At 36.9% G+C, this 22807-nt stretch overlaps 1 protein-coding gene across 1 annotated transcript; it reads left to right on the top strand.

Moving 5' to 3' along the window:
* Nucleotides 1–1189: 1189 nt before the first annotated feature.
* On the top strand, nucleotides 1190–22769 carry LOC113513841 (organic cation transporter protein-like). Its single transcript, XM_052894939.1, has 5 exons — nucleotides 1190–1365; nucleotides 10216–10836; nucleotides 18699–19106; nucleotides 21020–21263; nucleotides 21942–22769. Exons 2-5 carry the CDS (start codon nucleotides 10427–10429, stop codon nucleotides 22368–22370), a joined length of 1491 nt encoding a protein of 496 aa, XP_052750899.1. The 5' UTR covers nucleotides 1190–1365; nucleotides 10216–10426; the 3' UTR covers nucleotides 22371–22769.
* Nucleotides 22770–22807: the final 38 nt, after the last annotated feature.

The raw sequence follows: 22807 nt of genomic DNA, 5'->3' as shown, positions 1-22807 counted from the left end.
TACCTTACCATTTTCACCCATAAAAAAAATGTAAGATCAGATAGTCCTAATCCACCAGTGTATTGTATTGAAATGCTTCGCTGCATCTTATGTTGGTGATCCTATAAATAAATAAATATGTACCTAATACTAGAACAAAATATATAATTACAGGCACAAAAAAAAAAACAAAATTAACGTAAAATAAACAACCATATAAATACATAAAAAAAGAAGGCCAATATATCTAATAAAGAACCAGTCGGATAGAGAGATGCTAATCAACTGTTCACGATGGTTTCCAGGGAGTACCGCATGGAAGTCGATCTTTTTTTTTTTACAACACAGGGGGCAAACGAGCATGCGGCTCACCTGATGGTAAGTGACTACCGCCGCCCATGATCACCCACAACACCAGCGGCATTGCAGGTGTGCTGCCGGCCTTTTAAAAAGGAATATACTCTTTTCTTGAAGGTTATGTTGTCGTATCGGTTCGGAAATACTGCTGCTGGAAGTTGATTCCAAAGAATGGTTGTGCGTGGAAGAAAGTGCCTTGAAAAACGCACGGTGGAAGACCGCCACTCGTCCAGATGATTGGGATGAAACTTTAGTTTGTGGCGGGTTGATCTGACAATACTGTTAGCAATAAGGACTAGCGTTTCCATTAACAAGGATTATCTATCCGACAGACAGAAACTTCTAGCGACTAGATAACTAATCTAAATCTAGATTGACAGATGTCTATCGCAATTCAACGAGGCAATTAGAGGGAGACTTTGTACAAAAATCGATTGCTTGGGTACCTCTGTCCCATTCGTGTTTCAACCGTGAAGCAGTAGTGTTTGCATGGCTGTGTTTCGGTTTGAAGGGTGGGATATGGCGTCAATTTACTGGGTACAGAGGAATAACACCTGAGTCCTCAGGAATGACAACGCATGGGGGGTATCATGGGCGAAACAGTATACTCTGTTATGTCCATGGCACTGCTCATGTCTATAGGCGACGGTTACCACTTTCTATCAGGTGGGCCGTCAGCTTGTTTGCCGTTCTATGTTGTATAAAAATAAATTAAAATAAATACAAATTAATACATTAATAGAATTGTTTCTATTTATACATTATTATTAATCAACACTATAAAAATAAACTATGTTGTATTTTATCATATCGGATTTGTCCGCAGTTTCCCGCAGCATACGTTACAAGAAGCATTTTCCTCTCAGTGTTTATTTAGCTGTCACATCAGACGCTCGGAACGTTACATTTTTATAATATTTACAATATTGTAACTAAAATTAAACAAAATTGTTTTCTTTTATTTTTGTTTTGTAAAGTGGCTTTTAAATTTGTGTTTAATTAAATTTATTTATAATTTAATAGTCAATGGTAAGTAATAAGTGTTTGTTTTTTTAATAAATAATTATATGTATTTATATTAAAAAAAAAAGTGCTACATAAATATACGGCTCGATTGATGGTAATAAACTAGTAAGTAGACGTATTGTTTTGTAAATTAGGTATAGGGTTCGATTCTCTTAAGGTCAACTGGATAGACAAATTATTCAAGAACTTTTTCAACTATTGCAACTTACCAGAGCATGGGGTATTAATGCCTTAATCCCATTGCAATGCATTAAGGGTACCGTACTCATGATATATCCTGTATTTGTAATGTTATTTTTTTTTATAATTCACCGTTACCACTTCAAATAAAGTGGACTGTCAGCTTGTTGGCCATTTTGTAGCAAAAAAAACATATGCTTATCTAAGATTACTTGTAAGAACGCTCGGTGAATTGTTTTTAAAAGTTTGTTCTTATAAATAAAATAAAAATTATAGAAATTATAAATTAAAATAAAATATATAGAGACAAAAAAGTAAATAAATAAATAGAATATGCTTTATTTTCAATAGACACATTAAAATCTAAAGCACGTATATTTCCATTTCGAAGAACAACGACAACGAGCTCTCAGACGCAGTTGTAGGCATGTTGCTTTGCGTAAATGTGACAACGGCTTCGATCCCCGGTCGGGCCAATTTGGGAAACAAACTTTTCAGAGTTGGCTCGGGTCTAAATATTTCCAAGGGTGATCGTGATCTGATTCCTCATATCACAGGGTATTCCAGCTTGAAGACCCCTCCCCGTGGATGTCGTAAGAAGCGACTATGAGAACTTAATGGTGCGAGATGGACAGCAGCGTCCCTCTTAAAACATCAAAGACTAACTGCGGTTACCAAATCACCTGCCAAGTGTAGCAACTACTAGCAAAACTCTCCCTGTAGGTGAAGACCTGTGTTTAGCAGTAGACAAAATAAACAAAAATTTACCAAGTTCACTACCAGTTCTAAATGTTGAATGGGATGGTATTTTTTTTAATTTTTGACCCATGTTTCTTTTAGAAAAATATTCAATTTCACTAATAAAATACTACATTAAAAACTGGCTAAGGGTACTGACTTCCCGATGTGCCTGATACATACATTAAAACAAATGTACTCAACGTAAAACCTGTATAAATGCAATAAGGCGGTATCATTGCTAAAAGCAATCTAAGTTTAATATTATATCAAAGGAAATGTATTTAAAAGGTTAAATCATTAGTAAATGAAGGCGACAATATAATACTTGTTTTATATATTTCGCAAGTTTTATCTATTCATCGCCTGGCCACCGTACATAGAAAACCGCAGCTGTTATTTATTTATTTATTTATTTATTTATTTACACATACACTGAACAAACATTTCACTTAATTAATATCATTCATTAGATACTTCTGTATGTCTTAATTTAAGAAATAAATATAAATTAAACATGTTACATATGACAAAACAACATAGAAATTAAGTATATTTTTTTATACAACTTAGAATGGCAAACAAGCTGACGGCCCACCTGATGGAAAGTGGCAACCGTCGCCTATAGACATGAGCAGTACCATGGACATAACAGAGTATACTGTTTCGCCCATGATACCCCCCATGCGTTGCCATTTCTGAGGACTCAGTTGTTACTCCTCTGTACCCAGTAATTTTACGCCATATCCCACCCTTCAAACCGAAACACAGCCGTGCAAACACAACTGCTTCACGGTTGAAACACGAATGGGACAGAGGTACCCAAATAATCGAGTTTTGTACAAAATCTCCTTATGGTAAAATAGTAATGTACAATAAAGATTTTACAATACATTATTATTTTATTTTAATTGAAATTAGAATAAAAGAAGAAAAATATATTTAAAAAAAAATATTCATAATCTATGATATAATATATATAGAAATACCAAAGTGACGTATATAAAGGATATTATTTAGATTTAGTAAAAAAATTCACACCTCTTAAGGAGAGGAGATGGCAACTAACCCCCGGCAGAAGCACAGTCGGCCGGCGTTCAGGGCCCCAGGGAGAGAAACTAGCGTACAATGCGGGCAGTGTCTAAGAGCACCGCTCACTGCATCATTCCCGGGAGTGATCTTTCTATATTTTAATTTAAAAAAATCCAGTTATTTTGGTTTTAAACTAACTGGAATGATTTTAATTAAATATAATATGTAACTAATTTGAAAGTATATCCTTTTAGATAAAAAGATTTTTCCGAAATAATGCAGGCGTCTATTTCAAAAAAAAAAAATTAAAGAATCCGACGAATTAAGAAGTAACTCCTTTTTTGAAGTCGTTTAAAAAATATTTAAACTATGTACCTACACTTAATCCAACCACAGGTCTAACTGTAATAAAATATTACAAAAATTTATTATTTAAGTTCACAAAAGAGCATGTAAATGGGAATGTATTGTATGACACTGCCATTACATTGTATAATATACATATTTTCAATACTAATTTATGCTACAGTTAATCTATTCATACATAATTGTATTGTGTATACGTGTGTATGTTTGCATGTGTATATATGTATATGCATGTGGTATGTACACATATGTATAGATAGATATACATTCGTGTGTATTCATGTGTATGTGTGAAAGACGTATGGGTGTGTGTAAGCATGTATATAGTATATTATTTGAATATGCGTTGTATTCTGGGCAACTTCAAGGTTTTATGTTTCGTTTTATTTTAATTTCTTTCTTCTATTGTCGTCACTTGTGTTATCATACATGCCTACTACTAGAACTAGAACATCAGTACTGCTGGTAATTAATTTGCATACACTTATTGGCGATCACGTTGGCAACAACAAACTTGAAGCGTATTTCTTGTTTTTTTTATTAGTCAACAAGTTATTTTGTTGTTATTTTGTTATTGGTAATAAACATTTCCTATTTTTTATAAATAATAATTTTTAAGTAGCGATCCTGTATAAGCAAACGCTGTGTAAGACTACACAAAACGACGATTTCTAATCTAAATGCTAGGAATCAGTAAATGCCAATCCGTTTAGGGAATGAGGAAATAATAAAAAAAAAACTGAAAAATATATATAAACTAAACTAGCCAAATTTCAGTATTAAAAACTTAGTACTCGATATAGACAACAAAATATATTTAGTTACTGTTAAGAAAATATACCTAATTTTTTTTTATGAGTGAAAATGGAATGGTAAACCCATCTACGCTTTCGGTATACCATACACTGGCGAGACACCAGTGAGAGACGGTAGGTAAACAAGAAAGCAGACCAATTATCCCATTGTGGCCAATTCCAGAAGAATTAATCACGATGGTTTCCAGGGGAACCGCGTGGAAGTCAACCAGATAGGGTGCATTGCTAACAATATGTCAGGTCTTATTACTAACAATTGACAGTTATGTTTTTTTTTCTGCAATGGACATTAAAAAGGTATCCAGAGACGATCAACTTAAAGTGAACGTGTTCTTTTATATAATTTTTGGGCATTCAATGTTATGATGGAAATTTCCACCATTATGCAAAGAAGGATTAAGGCTGATACAAATACGCACAAAATTCAATTTTTTCTCCATTACACATATTGTGACCATGTTTAAATTCCCTGGCCGGTTTGTCCCCACACGGACGCCATTTGCAGAGGTTTATTTACAAATATTGTTTATTTCTTTTCACCTCGCGTTCGCTTGATCGAGGTCGGACAATAAAAACGAATAATTTGTGAACAGCAACAAATGTTTATACGAACGATGGAAAAATACGAGTACGGGAGGGGAAAGGGATTATTAGCAATGGAGTTTGACAGCCCCATTGCTAGCAATATGCCCTATTAGGTCGACCTCCACGTGTTTCCCCCTGGAAACCATCGTGAACAGTTCTTGTTGAATTCGTCACGACGGGCTAACGGACCTGCTTCATCCTCACCTATCATCCCTCACTGGTGCCTCGCTAGTGTATACCGATAGCGCGAGTGGGGTTACCATTCCATTACCACCCATTAAAAAAAAATTAAGTACAATGATGATAGCAACCGTTAATTGTCCTGCTACTGAACAAATGACTCCCTCTTGAGGCCGTTGCCAGTAGTTGCCATGTTTGGCAAACAAATTGGCAACCGTAGTTAGGCTTTGATGATGTTCGCTTAGTTGTCTCTTACGACACCCTCAGGAAAGAAAGGAGTCGCTTTTAAAGTTCAAAAAGTATGTATTATAAAAATTAAAAAAAAAAATATTAAGGGCCTCATTAAAAATACTATAACAAGGAATTAAAAATAAACCAAACAAGATAGTGATACTCAGACAGTTCATTGATCCTTATCTTTTATTTGCAAATATACTGTCGCACGTATTATGTTAGGCCGAGATCTCACAACGCGAAGATGTCTCCTCTTAATATTTTATTTTATTTATTTATTTATTCATTAGTACAAATATGTGTACATGGCGGACTTAATGCTAAAAGCATTCTCTCCCAGTCAACCATAGGCAAGTGTCAGAATACTCGAATGCGGTACTACTAATTATTGATATACATACATACTAAAATTACATATATAAACGAATAAACATATATAAATAACAAATATACTTACACATATATGACATATACTATATTATACACGAAATTGAGAATAATATAAAGCACTTACTGCTCGGATAAAATAAAAAAGTGATCGTGAACGTTTTTTTTGAAAGACGGTTTAGTATAATGTATAATTTTTTTAATGCAACTTAGAATGGCAAGCAAGCTGACGGCCCACCTGATGGAAAGTGGTAACCGTCGCCTATAGACATGAGCAGTACCATGGACATAACAGAGTATACTGTTTCGTACATGATACACCCCATGCGTGGCCATTCCTGAAAACTCAGGTGTTATTCCTCTGTACCCAGTAAATTCACACCATATCCCACCTTTCAAACCGAAACACAGCCATGCAAACACAACTGCTTCACGGTTGAAACACGAATGGGACAGATGTACCCAAACAATTTACTTTATTTATTTAATATATTTTTGAAGGGATCACTCTTAAAACATCACGAAAAACCAAACCGCGGTTACCAATACGCCTGCTAAGCGTGGCAACTACTGGCATAACCCCAAACCCCACTTATGGGGGAGGCTATGTTCAACAGTTAACGGCTGACACAACAATATCTATTTTTAAGTTTTATGTATATATTTATATGGTAAGATTATGTTACGAGAGCTTGAACTAGGTATATCAATAATTCAAAAGTGGAGCAAACAACGAGCATTTAATTCTAAGATTACGATAATAAACTATTTAAAATATACTTTTCTCAAACATGCTTGGAAATGTGAACATTATTTTGACAATCTTCTTCGAAATAAATCACAATTGCCGTACTGGCTAGATACATGCGGGCAGCGGCCGGCAAAAGTTGTATGAAAATCCATATCTGTCGTGTTTTACGGCCGGATAAATTACTATGTAAACTCATATCTGTCCTGTAATTTAAAAATGGAATGAACTTTTACTTCGAAACATGGCTACCAAGGAGGTAACTAATAGGTTTTATTTAAATTTGTGACCTAGCTTGCAAATAGAAAGCTGTTTATTGAAAAAAACAAAAGAACATTATGGTGCGTGAAAAATTATTATTGTTCTTTATTCGTCATGGAACTTAAAAATTAAAATTATTTTTGATTTCCGCGCATTGTTTGAGAAAAGTACTATACAAGCCTTGGCCACAACTAGGCATTGATGGACTCACGTATTTGTGCCTCGGCTACGCCTCGGCCCACATTTGCACGTTCAATGCCTCAGTTGCTGGCCGCTGCAGTAATGTACTATTTTGTAATATTTCTAATAATAATAAACTCTTTATTGTGCACAGTAGAGATGTATACAAGGAGTATTTATACAGAATGTGCATATACAAGAGGCGGCCTTATCGCTAAAAGCAATCTCTTACAGACAACCTGGTATAAATAGTAAATAAATAAATAAATAAAGGTAGATGGCGCCAGCTAGACACAGTAAATACAAAAAAGAAAACTAATAAAATGCATAATATTCTAAATATCATTTATATCATCATCGTCATAATTTCAGCCATTATCCGTCCACTGTTGGACATAAGCCTCCCCCATAGACTGCCATAAAGAACGAACCCGAGCAACCTGCATTCATTGACTCTCTGTAATGCATTTCAGGTTCTTCGAGCTATGTGTCCAGCCCTTCGCCACTTCAGCATGCATATTCATTTATATAATATTAAGTCTAAATTACATAAACATACATATATAATGTAAATAATATATAAATATATTAAATAGATCAAGGTGAATCACAGTTAGTAAACATCAAGACAAATTAGAGAGATAGCTAATGAGAATATCAGTATTCCTTGGAACCACATTTTTTTATAAAAATACTGTACTTTATGAAAATATAGCTTATGTTATTGGTATTAACCAATAACATAATAACATAAATATAGTTTTTTTATAAATGAAAGAATTTTTGAATCGATTAAATCGTTTTTGAGTTTATAATATTAGTGTAAAGGGACTAAAACTATTACAAGTATTTCAGACCTAACAGCCCCATTGTTATCAATATACCTTATCAGGTCGACCTTTACGCGATTCCCCCTGGAAACCATCGTGGTTAATTCTTTATTAATTTTTCACTATGATCCAATTATTTCTTCCTTACCTAACTCCCTATATCTACCTATTCTCCTTCATCCCCCACTGGTGCTCGGCCAGTGTATACTGATAGCGCAGGCGGGGTTACCATTACATTATCACAAATTAAAAAATATTTATATATATATATATATATATATATATATATATATATATATATATATATATATATATATATATATATATATATATATATATATATATATATATATATATATATATATATATATATATATATATATACCAGTGAGAGATGATAGGTGAGGATGAAGTAGGTCAGTTAGCCCATCGTGACGAATTCAACAAGAATTGTTCACGATGGTTTCCAGGGAGAACCGCGTGGAGGTCGACCTAATAAGGTACATTACTAGAAAGGAGGTTGTTAGACCCCATTACTAACAATCCCTTTCCCCCCAGCTGGTGTGATTTTGGTGATGTTTTTTTAATCGAATCTTAATTATTTTATTTCTTTTACGAAGAACTAATTAAACTACGTACATATTTATATGGTTAGCCTTTAATAATAACTACGTCCGCGTACGTTCTCTGTACTTGTATATCAAATTTTATAATAATCGGTTAAGCCATTAAGACGCTAAGAAGTAACAAACAAACTTACTTTCACATTTTTTTTAAATAGGTGATAATGGTTTGGTAACCCCGCTTGCGCTATCGGTATACACTGGCGGGGCACCAGTGATAGATGACTGATGAGGATGAAAGCAGGTCAGTTAGCCCATCATGACGAATTCAGCATTAAACCAATCAAGATGGTTTCCAGGGGGAACCGCGAGGAGGCCGACCTGAGAAAGTTTATTGGTAGCAATGGGATTGGTAATCCCCATTGCTAACAATCCCTTCTCCCCCTAGGTCACTTTCACATTTATAACCTTAGGAAGGATAAATAAAAATATATGTTTAGTTTTGTAATTTATAAATTGCATATATACTATATGTAAATTTGGTCAAGGTAACCTAAAGAGTTTTTAAATATTACCTTATGTTGTAATATATAATCCATTATGTTTTATGTAAACATACATAGAGCGTCCACCTCTTAGACTCTTAGACAGAGGGAGACTTTGTACAAAAGTCGATTGCTTGGGTACCTCTGTCCCATTCGTGTTTCAACCGTGAAGCAGTTGTTTGCATGGCTGTGTTTCGGTTTGACGGGTGGGATATGGCGTGAATTTACGGGGTACAGAAGAATAACACCTGAGTCCTCAGGAATGGCCACGCATGGGGGGTATCATGGGCGAAACAGTATACTCTGTTATGTCCATGGTACTGTTTATTTCTATAGGCTACGGTTACCACTTTCCATCAGGTGGGCCGTCAGCTTGCTTGCCATTCTAAGTTGTATAAAAAAAGTCAATAATGGGCAGCAGCTGCCCTGCCTGCCTCATGTACCTTCTAGAATCCCTGCCCCATTGACGAGCCACCTCGCGTCTGTGCGTGTTAAAAACAGGCTGCTCTCTCACTAAAATATTTACCAACAGCTAGCAAGAAAAGCTTGTACCGATCCGATTCGAACCCAAGACCTCTAAAGTCTTTTAGAGATGAATTGAAAATACATTAGTCGATTGCGATATTAATATTTTTTTATGCAACTTAGAATGGCAAACAAGCTGACAGCCCACCTGATGGAAAGTGGTAACCGTCACCTATAGATATGAGCATTACCATGGACATAACAGAGTATATTGTTTCGCCCATGATACCCCTCATGCGTTGCCATTCTTGAGGTCTCGGGTGTTATTCCTCTGTACCCTTTAAATTCACTGCCATATCCCACCCTTCAAACCGAAACACAGCCATGCAAACACAACTGCTTCACGGTAGGAACACGAATGGGACGGGGATAAAGGGATTGTTAGTAATGGAGACTGAGAATCATATTGCTAACAATATACCCAAACAAGTCGACCTCCTCGCGTTTCTCCCCGGAAACTATCATGGTTAATTCCTGATGAATTCATCATGATGGGCTAACTGGCCTTTTTTTAATTCTCATCTATCACCCTTCACTGCTGCTCCGCCAGCGTATCCTGTTAGCGCAGGCGAGGTTACCATACCATTTTTACCCATAAAAAACATGAATGGGACAGAGGTGCCCAGGCAAACGACTTTTGTACAAAGTCTCCCTTTGGTGATTATTTATTACTTTTTGTTTCAGATACTTCTAATGGTGAAGAGATGATCCGATGAGAATTTTACTTGAATAAACATGCAGTTTAATAATAAATTTGATAAAAATATACAGCTACAGGTGAAACTTTATCCAGCCTTAAACTAATGGAACAAGTTAAGGAAAAGAAATCGTTTAAACCTTAACTATAAACGCTTATCATTGAAAAAGAAGACAGAAAGACAGGAAACGACTGAAAATGGTTCACAATACTGCAATAAAGTCAACAACAGAATCCGCACCCACCCAGAAAGAAGACAAATTCGCAAAACTCGTCGGCCATTTTGGAAAATGGCAATTCATCGTGTTTTCCTCGGTGTTCCTGGTCAAACTGTCATCTGGATGGGTACAAATGGCCATACTATTCCTGACACCCAGCTACACGTACTGGTGCAGTGAATTCGACGGCAATACCAAAATTGAGGTAAAAAATTCGACGTGTTACAAGAACTGCTTGAAGTATGCATACGACACGAGTCCGTTTGTTAACACGATTATATCAGAATGGGATTTAGTTTGCGAGAGGAACTGGCTGGCGAGCTTTACGCAGATGATGTTGCAGCTGGGAATATTGATTGGCAGCATTGTATTTGGTTTCCTGTCTGATAGGTGAGTCCTTATTTATATTAATTTATATTTTTTAGAAGATTTCATCCAAACATGGTCCTGCACGATTGCTTGTTTGCAAAAGCTTCAGATTACTCAGAGAGGGCTATACTCGGAGTCTTTTTGGGTGACCAGCCTACCAGTAAAGGTATACTAGCAGGCTACCAGTAAAGGATGATAGGTGAGGGTGAGATCAAGTCAATCAGAGCGTAACAAATTCCCCATGATCGTACCAGTGTCCAAACCATGACGGTTACTAAAGTTAACCACGAGGAAGTTAACTAGATAGGACAAGAAGATATTGTGTCGATATGGATGAAAATAGAATGGTAATGTCAAGAAAGACGTTGTAGCTATAGTGAAGAATGATAGATAAAGCTGGATTCAGGTCAGTTGACACATCGTGACTAATTTAGCAGAAATTCAATTCTATTAATTACTCCATCTGGCTATTAGCCCTGTGATCTAGCATAGAATAGGCCGACCCTTCCCTTCCCGTGGGTGTCGTAAAAGTCGACTATGGCACGGCGAGGGATGGGCAGCAGCGTCTTTTTTAAAACGTCTCTAAAGCCTAACTGCGGTTGTCAATCCGCCTGCCAAGCGTGGCAACTACTGGCAAAACCCTTGTAGTTGTTTGGAGGAAATAAGTAACAACCAACTTGATTATATTATTGATTTTTATATAATGAGAGAATGACAGCAGAAATGAATGTGAGAAGTAAATGTCGCTGTCATGTCTGTATGTCCAGTGCGAAAGATAGAAAGAGGTGAAACATCTATGTACAATTAAATTAACCTACTTGATGGAGAAGAAAGTAATGATGTTGATAAATGGCTATGAGATGAATATTTACAATATTAATTTACAGACGCCACAACACTCCCCTGCCGAGACCGTTTCACGGGCGATAGTAGTTCGGGAACCGAACAGTTCTTCCGCTGCGTGTGTTTTTTTCAGGTGGCCTCTCTACTGAAGTGTGCGGGAGTAGCGGTGATGTGGATGCTTCTGGGCTGGTGTTATTGTTGTCCCATGCCATATACGCCGGTTTCAAGCGATCTAATGAGACGGTAAGCTCTTTTCCTTGAACGTCGATCTTGAATGTTTTTGATTCTCTTTCTAGAACCTTATGTGGCCCCGTGTAGGGTGATTCAAAGGCTTTCTTGAGATGACCTCGGCGTAAGAAAACATATTCTGCATTGGCGAGATCTTTGGGTAAGTAAAATGTCGGCTTACTGTGACACGATGCAGGTGTTGGTGTCAACTTGGCCATATGTCGACGTAGGCGAGCAACGAAGTCTGTGGGATCGTATATGGTGTTAGCAGCTGGAGTGAAGAACTGGCCAGGCAATCGAAGTGTCTCGCCGAAGACAAGCTCTGCTGCTGAGGTCTTCAGGTCTTCCTTCCAGGCACTCCTGATACCCAATAAAACCAGCGGCAATACTTCAGTCCACTGCGGGTTATTGTGGCACATGATAGCTGCTTTGAGTTGCCGGTGCAGTCTCTCCACCATGCCATTGCACTGTGGATGGTAAGCAGTGGTGGGATTGTGTTTGGCACCTATTAGTTGTGAGATACTCTGGAAGAGGCGGGACTGGAACTGCTGACCCCGATCTGTAGTTATGGAGTGAGGACAACCAAAGCGGGCCACCCAGCCAGACATGAAGGCGCTCGCACAGGATTCGGCCGTGATGTCCACCAGTGGGTAAGCTTCAGGCCAACGAGTGAACCTATCGATGACGGTGAGGCAGTACCTGTAACCAGATGAATGTGGCAGAGGACCAATTATGTCGAGATGGACATGAGAAAAGCGTTCAGATGGAATGGGAAATGTGGTGAAAGGTGACAATGAATGACGGGTGACTTTGTTGCGTTGGCAATCTGTGCATTGTTGAGCCCACGTTCTGCAGTCACGTTGTATACCAGGCCATACATATCTATGAGAAATTAGTTTGGCCGATGCTGCTGCTCCAGGATGACTGAGATTATGCAACTTTTCGAACGCCAGTCGTCGAAATGATGGTGTCAAGTATGGTCGTGGATATTCCGTGGAAAGGTCGCAATATATATTTCCGTCAACCTTTTCCAAGACAAGTGCTGAACCTGTTTTGAGGAGATCTTGTAGTTCAGGATCTTGAGCCTGATCATGTGCAAGATCTTCGTAATTAATGTCCGATGTGATGTCCTCAATGCGAGACAATGCATCAGCTACAATGTTGTCGTTACCAGCAATGTGACGTAAATCTGTTGTGAACTGGGAAATAAAGTCTAAATATCGAAATTGACGTGGCGAACATTTGTCTCGTTGGTTTTAAATGCATACGTGATAGGCTTATGATCGGTGAATACTATGAAGATTCTGGCTTCCAACATGAATCTGAAGTATTTTATCCCTTCATATATGGCGAGAAGTTCTCGATCATAAGGGCTGTACTTCTTTTGCGATGATGACAGCTTTCGCGAGAAGAATCCTAACGGTGACCATTCGTTATTACGCCTTTGCTGGAGAACTGCGCCAATAGCTTCATCGGATGCATCAGTGAATAAAGCAAGTTCGGCATGAATATCTGGATGTGACAAAAGGGTTGCCTGAGATAGACTAGATTTGCATTGGTTAAATGCTGTTTCAAATTCCTTTGTGATATTAATAGGAGCTGAACCCTTGATGTTTCCTGTGAGTTGGGTATTGAGGGGATCTTGAATTTGTGCTGCATTAGGAATAAATCGCCGATAGTAATTCAGCATTCCCAAGAATCTCCTTAACTCTTTGGCAGTTTTGGGCACAGGGTAATTCTGTATTGCTGTCACCTTCTCTTGGAGGGGACGAGTACCGTCTACAGAAACGTGGTACCCTAAGAATGTCAGCTCACTAACGCCCCAGACACACTTTGCGGTGTTAATTAGTACGCCGTAATCTTTGAACCTCTCGAACAGGATCTTAAGGTGGTTAAGATGCTCTTCCTGATTCTTGGAGAAGATGAGGATGTCATCGAGATAACCGAAAACAAAATCAAGTCCTTGCAGTACTTCGTCGATAAATCGTTGAAAAGTTTGGGCTGCGTTTCGTAACCCAAAGGTCATATAAGGAAATTCAAACAACCCAAACGGTGTGGTAATAGCAGTTTTCGGAATATCGGCTTTGTGAACGGGAATTTGATTGTAGGCCTTGATTAAATCAATTTTTGACAGTATTTTTGAACCTGATATTTGATAGCTGAAGTCCTGGAGGTGTCTGATGGGATATCTGTCTGGAATCGTTCTTGCGTTGAGTGCTCGGTAGTCTCCGCAGGGACGCCAACCATCATCCTTTTTACGGGCGAGATGAAGTGGTGAAGACCAGGAACTCTCCGATCGACGAGCGGTCCCATTCTGTAACATGTCCTCAAATTCCTTTTTAGCAATGAGCAATCGGTCAGGTGCTAGTCGGCGAGGCTGAGATGCGACTGGAGGTCCGGGTGTGGTTCGGATGTGATGACGCGTGTTATGCTTCGGTTCGACTGGTGCACCAGCTGGTCTAGTGATTTCTGGATACCTACGCAGCAAGTCGTGAAATGGCGAGTCTCCCACAACTGCTTTAATGGCAACTGTCTCTAGTGAGGTATCGTGACAGTGAGGAACTGACACAGAGAGAGTGGTGAGTCCGTCTATAAGTCGATGGTTACGGCAGTCGATTAATAAATTATAATGACTTATAAAATCAACCCCTATTATCGGCTTGGTAACGTCGGCCACGATGAATCTCCAGCTGAAGTTCCTTCTTAGGCCAAAATCGAGGTGAAGTTGGGTGTAGCCATATGTAGCTATAACGGAATTATTAGCTGCGTATAACTCGTACCTGGTTTTAGGTCGCTGTCCTCTGGTCGCTGATTTTGGGAATACGCATAAATCAGATCCTGTGTCTACCAGGAACTGCGTCTTCGTTTTTCTATTAGTGACGAAGAGGCGGCCATTACACACTAGGCAGTCATTTGCCGCCACTATTGGCTGCCTATGCAGTTTTCCGACTTGAACGTGCATGGAGTCGTACACCGTTTGGCTGTAGCCCCGAACTTCCGATGATACCAGCAGACACTGTTGTTACGTGTTGTAGATCGCGAGCGGGATCGTGAATTAGTACGTCGATAGTTCGGTCGGTCTCTCGATCTTGACCGAGACTGCTCCTGTTGTTGTAAAATCAGCGTCTCTACTTGGTTTGTTAACTCCTCTACTCTACGGCACATAGTATTGAAGGCAGATTCCGGCACTGTTGATGTTACCTGAGCAATGGTGGGTGGTGCAATGTCGTGCACGTGATCCACGAGGTCTGCAATGGTTTCGAGCGGGCTGTCCTTGTGCATGGCGACAATAGCTTGAAGGTTGGCCGGCAGACGACTCGACCAAATAGTACGCATCAGATCTTCACTTACAGCTTGACCGGCGAGACTCTGCAGGTGACGCAAGAATTGTGAAGGCTTCCGATCACCGAGCTCTTCATGCATCAGCAACTGCTTAATTCTACGTTCCTTAGATGTGGTAAGGCGCTTAATAAGTTCCGATTTCAATTTATCATATTTGTCTGAAGATGGTGGCGATACGATAATGTCTTTCACCTCGGCTGCATACTGATGATCAAGTTGACTAATCACGTAATAAAATTTTGTATTGTCGGCCGTAATGTTTGACAAAATAAATTGACCTTCAATTTGCGCAAACCATACCTCCGGTTCTTCAGGCCAGAATGGTGGAATCTTGACGCCTACTCGGTATGTGTCGGTTCCGCTAGTCTGTTGTTCCATTTTTTTTTATCCGTGTTGCGGTCGGTAGGTCACCAATGTAGTTGTTTGGAGGAAATAAGTAACAACCAACTTGATTATATTATTGATTTTTATATAATGAGAGAATGACAGCAGAAATGAATGTGAGAAGTAAATGTCGCTGTCATGTCTGTATGTCCAGTGCGAAAGATAGAAAGAGGTGAAACATCTATGTACAATTAAATTAACCTACTTGATGGAGAAGAAAGTAATGATGTTGATAAATGGCTATGAGATGAATATTTACAATATTAATTTACAGACGCCACACCCTCAAGGGGGAGGCTTATGTCCAGCAGTAGACGGTTAAGGGCCGATATGATGAATTACTCCATCCGAGAACAATCCTGACCATAAACTAATAAAATCTTAAACACATGCAATTTCTGTTTCGAGAATTATTTTCCTGTTAAGCAAGTGCTAGCTCCTTAAACTCGTGAATGTCGACAATACGGACTTAAAAGCCTGATATTCTTTAAGGAAAAATATTCACAGACAAACCGCAAACACGAAACAGCACCTGATAGCATGTGTCATTATAATAATAAATTAATTAGCCTTTATTTAACAATCTTACATTATCCACATTACTTACTTTTATATATTTTTTTTATTATTATTTTAAGGGCTTTTACCTTCTTCAGGTATGTCAGCCCTATCGTACCCTGATTTCTCAAATAAAGCTTTATCTACTTTCCCTAGACACGGAGAGAGAAGAATTAATGGGCATCAATAATTTACAAAGATGTTCAAAAATTTCTGGTTTAGGTTCAGCTAATATAGATTGAATAAGGCCAACATTAAATTAATTTTACTTAAATGCTATATTTTTTTTTTTATTTAAACGCCATTTATTTATTGGACCAAAAACATAAAAATAAACAATGACATATAAACAGTGCAACTGCTATACAGTAGCATGGAGTACAGATCAAAATATACATATAAAGGTACAAAAGGCGGTCTTATCGCTAGGGCAATCTCTTACAGACAACCTTTGGTTAAAGGAGAACATATAGAAGTGGACATGTGACTCAAGATTGAATTAATATTTTTTACGTATAATGCACAAAAACATCAAATATTTTTTTTTTATTAGACTACTTATTATAACAAATAATATATACTACATATACATATATACAAAGCACACACTAAGATATATGACGAATTTAGTAAAACGAAATAAAGAAATGAAATAAGGAAGGAAAAGAGTAACTACAGTGAAAGAAAATGAGATTAGACTTGTCCTTTAAACACGATTGTCGCGAACATTGTAGTTTCCCAGCATAAGCTTCCCCTAAAGCTTGCCACAAAATGCGATCTTGCGTCCACCTTCTCCATATAATGCCTGCTATCCTTTTATATATAACATAACCATGTCATACGATCCTTTAAATTTAAACTTAAATATTTTAATTGTAGTATGTGTTATAAATTTAACAAGAATTATCAAAACGCAATACTAAGGATCTATAAATGTTTCCAATATTGATAGTAATTTTATTTTGAAACGTTATTTCCTATAATATTTCAATTTGCATGTTGTATTTTTTTTTAATCGGTGATAATGGAATGGTAACCCTACCCGCGCTATCGGTATACACATGCGGGGCACCAGTGAAGAATGATAGATGAGGATGAAGTAGATCAATTAGCCCATCGTGATGAATTCAACAAGAATTGTTTGATGGTTTCCAGGGGGAACCACGTGGAGGTCGACCTAATAAGGCATATTGCTAGCAATGGGGCTGTCAAATTCAATTGCTAACAACCCCTTTCCCCCCTGCATGTTGTATTATCAATCAATCAATTAAAACATCTTTATTCGTATATATATATATATATATATATATGTTACAGAGTTACGATATGATATTTATTACACGTTTATTAGTTGTTATTTTCTTTTATATATAACCTTTAGTTACTGTTAGTTTGAATTCGTAAAGGGAGTACAGACACCTCTCCATCAGTAATGACTTTAATTTTCTCCTAAGATATTTAAATCTTTCAACTTTAACTTCTTAGGTAGCTTAATAAATAATACCATAGCCATACAAGTACAGTTTTTTAGAGGCAGATACACAAATGGGACAGAAATGCCCACGCAGAAGACAGTTTGTCTCCCTCCACCAGAGGGAGACTTTGTACAAAAATCGTTTGCTTGAGCACCTCTGTCCCATTCGTGTTTCTACCGTGAAGCAGTTGTGTTTGCATGGCTGTGTTTCGGTTCGAAGGGTGGGATATGGCAGTTAATTTACAGGGTACAGAGGAATAACACCTGAGTCCTCAGGAATGGTAACGCATGGGGGGTATCGTGGGTGAAACAGTATACTCTGTCATGTCCATGGTAACGCTCATAGGCGACGGTTACCACTTTCCATCAGGTGGGCCGTCAGCTTGTTTGCCATTCTAAGTTGTATAAAAAAAAAACATCATACCAATTTTTACATGTACACTGCTGAACATAAGTCCAGGGGGTTTTGTACAAGTCCCTCTAGTCAATTTGAAGGTTTCATTTATTTTTATATATGAATATTAATGCATTCCTAAACAAGTGGTATTTTACGAGACAAGACATCAATGTGTGTGTACCCACCGTTGCATATGTTATCAGTAGATATAATATTCAATGCCAACACGTTTTGCGCTGTTCCAGGTTAGTAAAAAAGTGTATGGTAGTAATCCTAAAGTGAAAACGATAGTTTTATATTTGTACTTTTAAATTATGTATAGTGTTAAATTTCTTTTAATATTCTCTCTCAGTTTTAATTTTTAATCAGTTTATTATATAATTAAACAAATATAAAAGTTAATTAAGATTATTCTTTTATTCTATCCGTCTTAAAAACATAAGAGAAATATTATATATTTTTTAAAACGGGTTAAAGGGTCATACTGAGTAATTTAGTTTTAAGAATGCAAGTAACTTAACCTATTTTACATACATACATATATACATACAAACGCCTGTCTTCCATTAGGGTAGGCAGATTTTTTATTACATTATTTTAAATAAGTATTTCCCATAGGCTTATTTCGCGATTTATTTTATTTTTTTTTCTTTTCAGATACGGCCGGAAAAACACATTTCTGATGTCAATAGTGATCCTCATTGCATTCTCATTCGGCATTCCCTACTCACCAAACTACACAACGTTCACCATCCTCCGCTTCTTCATGGGCTTCGGAACTGCTGGCACCATGGTTATATCCTTCGTCATCATTATGGAAACCATTGGACCGAGATATAGGGAATTGTTCGGTTGCTTATTCCAAATTCCATTCATACTTGGACACATGACAACGCCCCTGTTCGCGTACTATTTCAGATCTTGGGACACCTTCTCTTTATCCATAGCTGTGCCACAAGTTATATATCTTGGGTATTTCTTCCTGTTAAGCGAGTCCCCGAGATGGCTGATAAGTGTTGGAAAAGTGAAAGAAGCGACGGAGATAGTGACACAAGCTGCAATTATGTAAGTTTGTCCACTATTGATTGTAGGCCTGTAGTCGTTCGAGGTAAATAATTATTTATTTATTTATTTATTTAACTCTTTATTGCACCAAAATCATAAAAATATAGAATAGAATAGAAACATCTATTGCCAGTAAACATACAATTACAATATAAAATATAAATAACATATACAAAAAGTGTCCCATACTCGGCAAAAGGAACGGGTTCAGCTGATGCTGTGAGTGTCCCAGCGCAATGTGAACAGCTGCACAGCGCTGGTTTTCAGCCAGTCCCTCTCTTAACAAAACATAAACAAAGTGCAGGGTACCACTGTAAATTGCTTCTTACTAGAATTATTTCTCAAATATACTAATTATGAAAAAGGAAAGAAGTCTTTATTTGTGCCTATTACAATTAAATTTAAATATATATAAAGTTACAAAAGGCGGTCTTATAGTTATGGCAGTGTCGTACAGACAACCTATGGTTAAAGGAGAACCGATAGAAGTGGGTAGGTGGTGCAAGAGTGAATTAAAAATTTTTACTTACATAAAATACTAAAACCTATATTGCACAAAATATCAAATATATATTAAAATACTTATGTTATCTTACTTTTGGAACACGTAGTTTTGTCACTTTTACTATTGCTTTGTTTATATATATAAACATATAATATATAAGGTATTTATAATAGGAAACATACAAAACAATGAAATAGAAAAATAGTAATTTTAAAACAAGGATTATGCAAGGCGAACGATCGAGATAGTGAGGAGAAAACGTTACCATTTAATTATCCACTAGAAAAAAAATATAGATAAATGCAAAAAATAAAAGCATTCTCTCCGACTCAAATTTTAACACGAATGCGGAAGTAAAAAATAACATACGCATTGCATACTACAATATTTAATATACAAATGTTGAAATTATATTTACTCTGTGGATAAAGATAAAAACTATAAGGACATATTACACTCGTTGCACAATAATACGAGTGTTATGTAATACTGAATTATTTAACATTACATTACATTACATAACATATTATTTAACAATGATAAATTTGAATTTTAACAACAAACAGATCTCGATGTTATCGCATGATTCGCAATATTGTAATTTTAGATAAAAAATAATACATTTAAATAACTCCACATAATGTTAGCATTTATTTAAAAGAGTAATTGTTGAGTTTCTTGCAAATTCTTCTCAGTATTATAATAATATTCCGAACCCGAGAGTAGAATAATAAAAAATAACGGTTTAAAAATGCTAGTAAAGAAGTATTTTTTTTTTAACGTCTAGAAAATGCTTTATGCAGACCAATACATTTTGTGGGAGGTGAATGGGTACTGTGGGAATCCCCCCGTAAGGTGGGGGTGTACCCACCAAAAACCAGACGATATACCCTCGAGGTGCCATATGTCGGAGACATGGGTTCGCTTTCGCACTCACCACATCTCCGACGGCAGCGACCCGCCCCCTGATGGTAAGAGCAGGTCTCCTCTCTCAAGATAGGGTGGATGGCGTGCTCACCCTACCACTGGGAGGATGCGCCGGTATATAAGCACATCCACCAGGATCGTAAAGAAGTCTATTTGAAGAGATAATAATTTTCAAGTTATAACCGATGAAAAGTTATAACCGACACAAATGTAAAATAAAAAGATACAGCTGGTTTATAATAAAAAAAAATCATTACCATTTACGAAACACATTCTAGAGTAATTGAGATCATGTAAAGGGAGAAATAAAGAGTTAAAATTGTTTTCAAAAAGTATACTTTACTGTAACTTATTTTTTACACCGAAAAAATTTTACATTGTAGCCTTCATAATGAAAAATATTGTTTTTCTTTTAGTTCCGATCAGAAAAACACATTTTTGACGATAAATTAGTGTAAATAAATTCATGTAAAATTTTCAGGAACAATCTCCCAACAGAGAAAATAGGAGAAGTCCTCGCAAACCTCTCCCAAGACAGGCTCACAAAAACCGACGAATCCAAACTAAACTATTCAGATCTGTTCCAAAGCACATTGAGGATCAGATCCGTCTGCTGTTGTGCCATGTGGCTGATCACCGGAACCATGTACTACGGGTTTAATCAGTACATCAGTCAGACCAGCTCGGATACTTTTGTTAGCATAGCTGTATCCGCTTCGATCCAGGTAAATTAAATAAAAGTTCATTGTTCTTCTTTCCTTTAAAGAGTTATTGCATCGACCTTTTTTGCTGAATAAACTTAGCAAAAACAAAAATTACAAGGGAAAAGAGCATACTAAAAAAATGCCGTACCGCAAACAGCGATCTCTTCCAGTCAACCTTTACAATGGTGTTCCAGATAATGTTTTTAATGTAATTCAAAATGACAAACAAGTTAACTTTCTACTTGATGGAAAATGGTAACCTTCTTCTGTAAACCTGAACTGCATCAAGGATATGACAGATTATTATTTAATATATACTTCTACGTTGGCACTCCTGAGGACTATACTTCCGTACCCAATAGTTAATTGTTATAAACTGAACATAGCAAGGAAAGAAAAACTTAGCAGTAAGAGTAATAAAAGAGAGATACCTATTCGAATTTGTACAATCTCCTTCTGAACTTAAATAAATATCAATATATATATGACCTTTCTCTTAAAATTTTATCACAACCTTCCTCTTTTATCTTCATATCTTTTTGTTGGTGTTCCCCAAACTTTATCTTTGCTTTATCAATATGAAGCAGCCACAATTTTCATTGACCTTGATACCCGACATCAATAACAAAATATCGGATATGGATTATATTTGTCAATGATTTTACATCAAAAGAATTCAAATCTAAATTTCCATTGCAGATACCATCAAATTTAATGTCAATATGGCTTATAAAGATACTCGGTAGGAAGAAAACAATGACGAGCGTTTTCATTCTCGGAGGAGCATTCATCATCGCTCTAGGGTTTGTGCCCAAGATATACTGGCTGACACTACTTTTGGGTTCTTTAGGGGTCAGTTGCGCCGGCGCAGCAGCGACGACCTTGTACGTTTACACTACAGAATTATTCCCAACAGTTGTGAGAAATATGGGTATGGGCGCCTGTTCTACATTCATGAGAATTGGCTCTATGTTCGCGCCTTTCGTCTCCAACTTGTCTATTACTACTCCATGGCTGCCAACTGTCATTTTTGGCATATCGTCGATTTGCGCGGGATTGATCGTGCTTCTACTACCAGAGACAAAGGGAAAAGTGTTGCCTGATACCATAGACGATATTAAATCATGATATTATTAAACTAATACGAATCTGTGTGTCTGTTTATATTCTTATATTGAAATTACTGAAATAATTTATATAAACAGTGACAGAAAACTACCAGGGTATTGATCTAACAACCAATGAAGGAAGAATAAAAGGAGATACATTCCAAAATTGATTATTTCAAGCAATCACCTCACCTATCCCTCAAGTCATCAATAGAACGTACTCAAAGTACACTAAAGTTGCACTAGATGGCGTGAGTATCATATGATCAACAGCGATCCTTATGGCAATCTATGGGCGAAACTTATGTTCAACAGTGAGCAATAAATTTCTGAACTTTTTTACGTATTCTATCGTTATATTGTGATTCAATTTTGATTGTTTTGCAATAAAATATAATCTGTGGTTATTTTTATTTCACATTAGATTAATATAAAAATACTAAAAAATTATATTCA

The sequence above is a fragment of the Galleria mellonella genome, unplaced genomic scaffold (genome assembly GCF_026898425.1).
Source record: "Galleria mellonella isolate WM207_F2 unplaced genomic scaffold, CSIRO_AGI_GalMel_v1 utg257, whole genome shotgun sequence".
NCBI lineage: Eukaryota > Metazoa > Arthropoda > Insecta > Lepidoptera > Pyralidae > Galleria > Galleria mellonella.
This window is presented reverse-complemented; position numbering and strand designations above follow the sequence as displayed.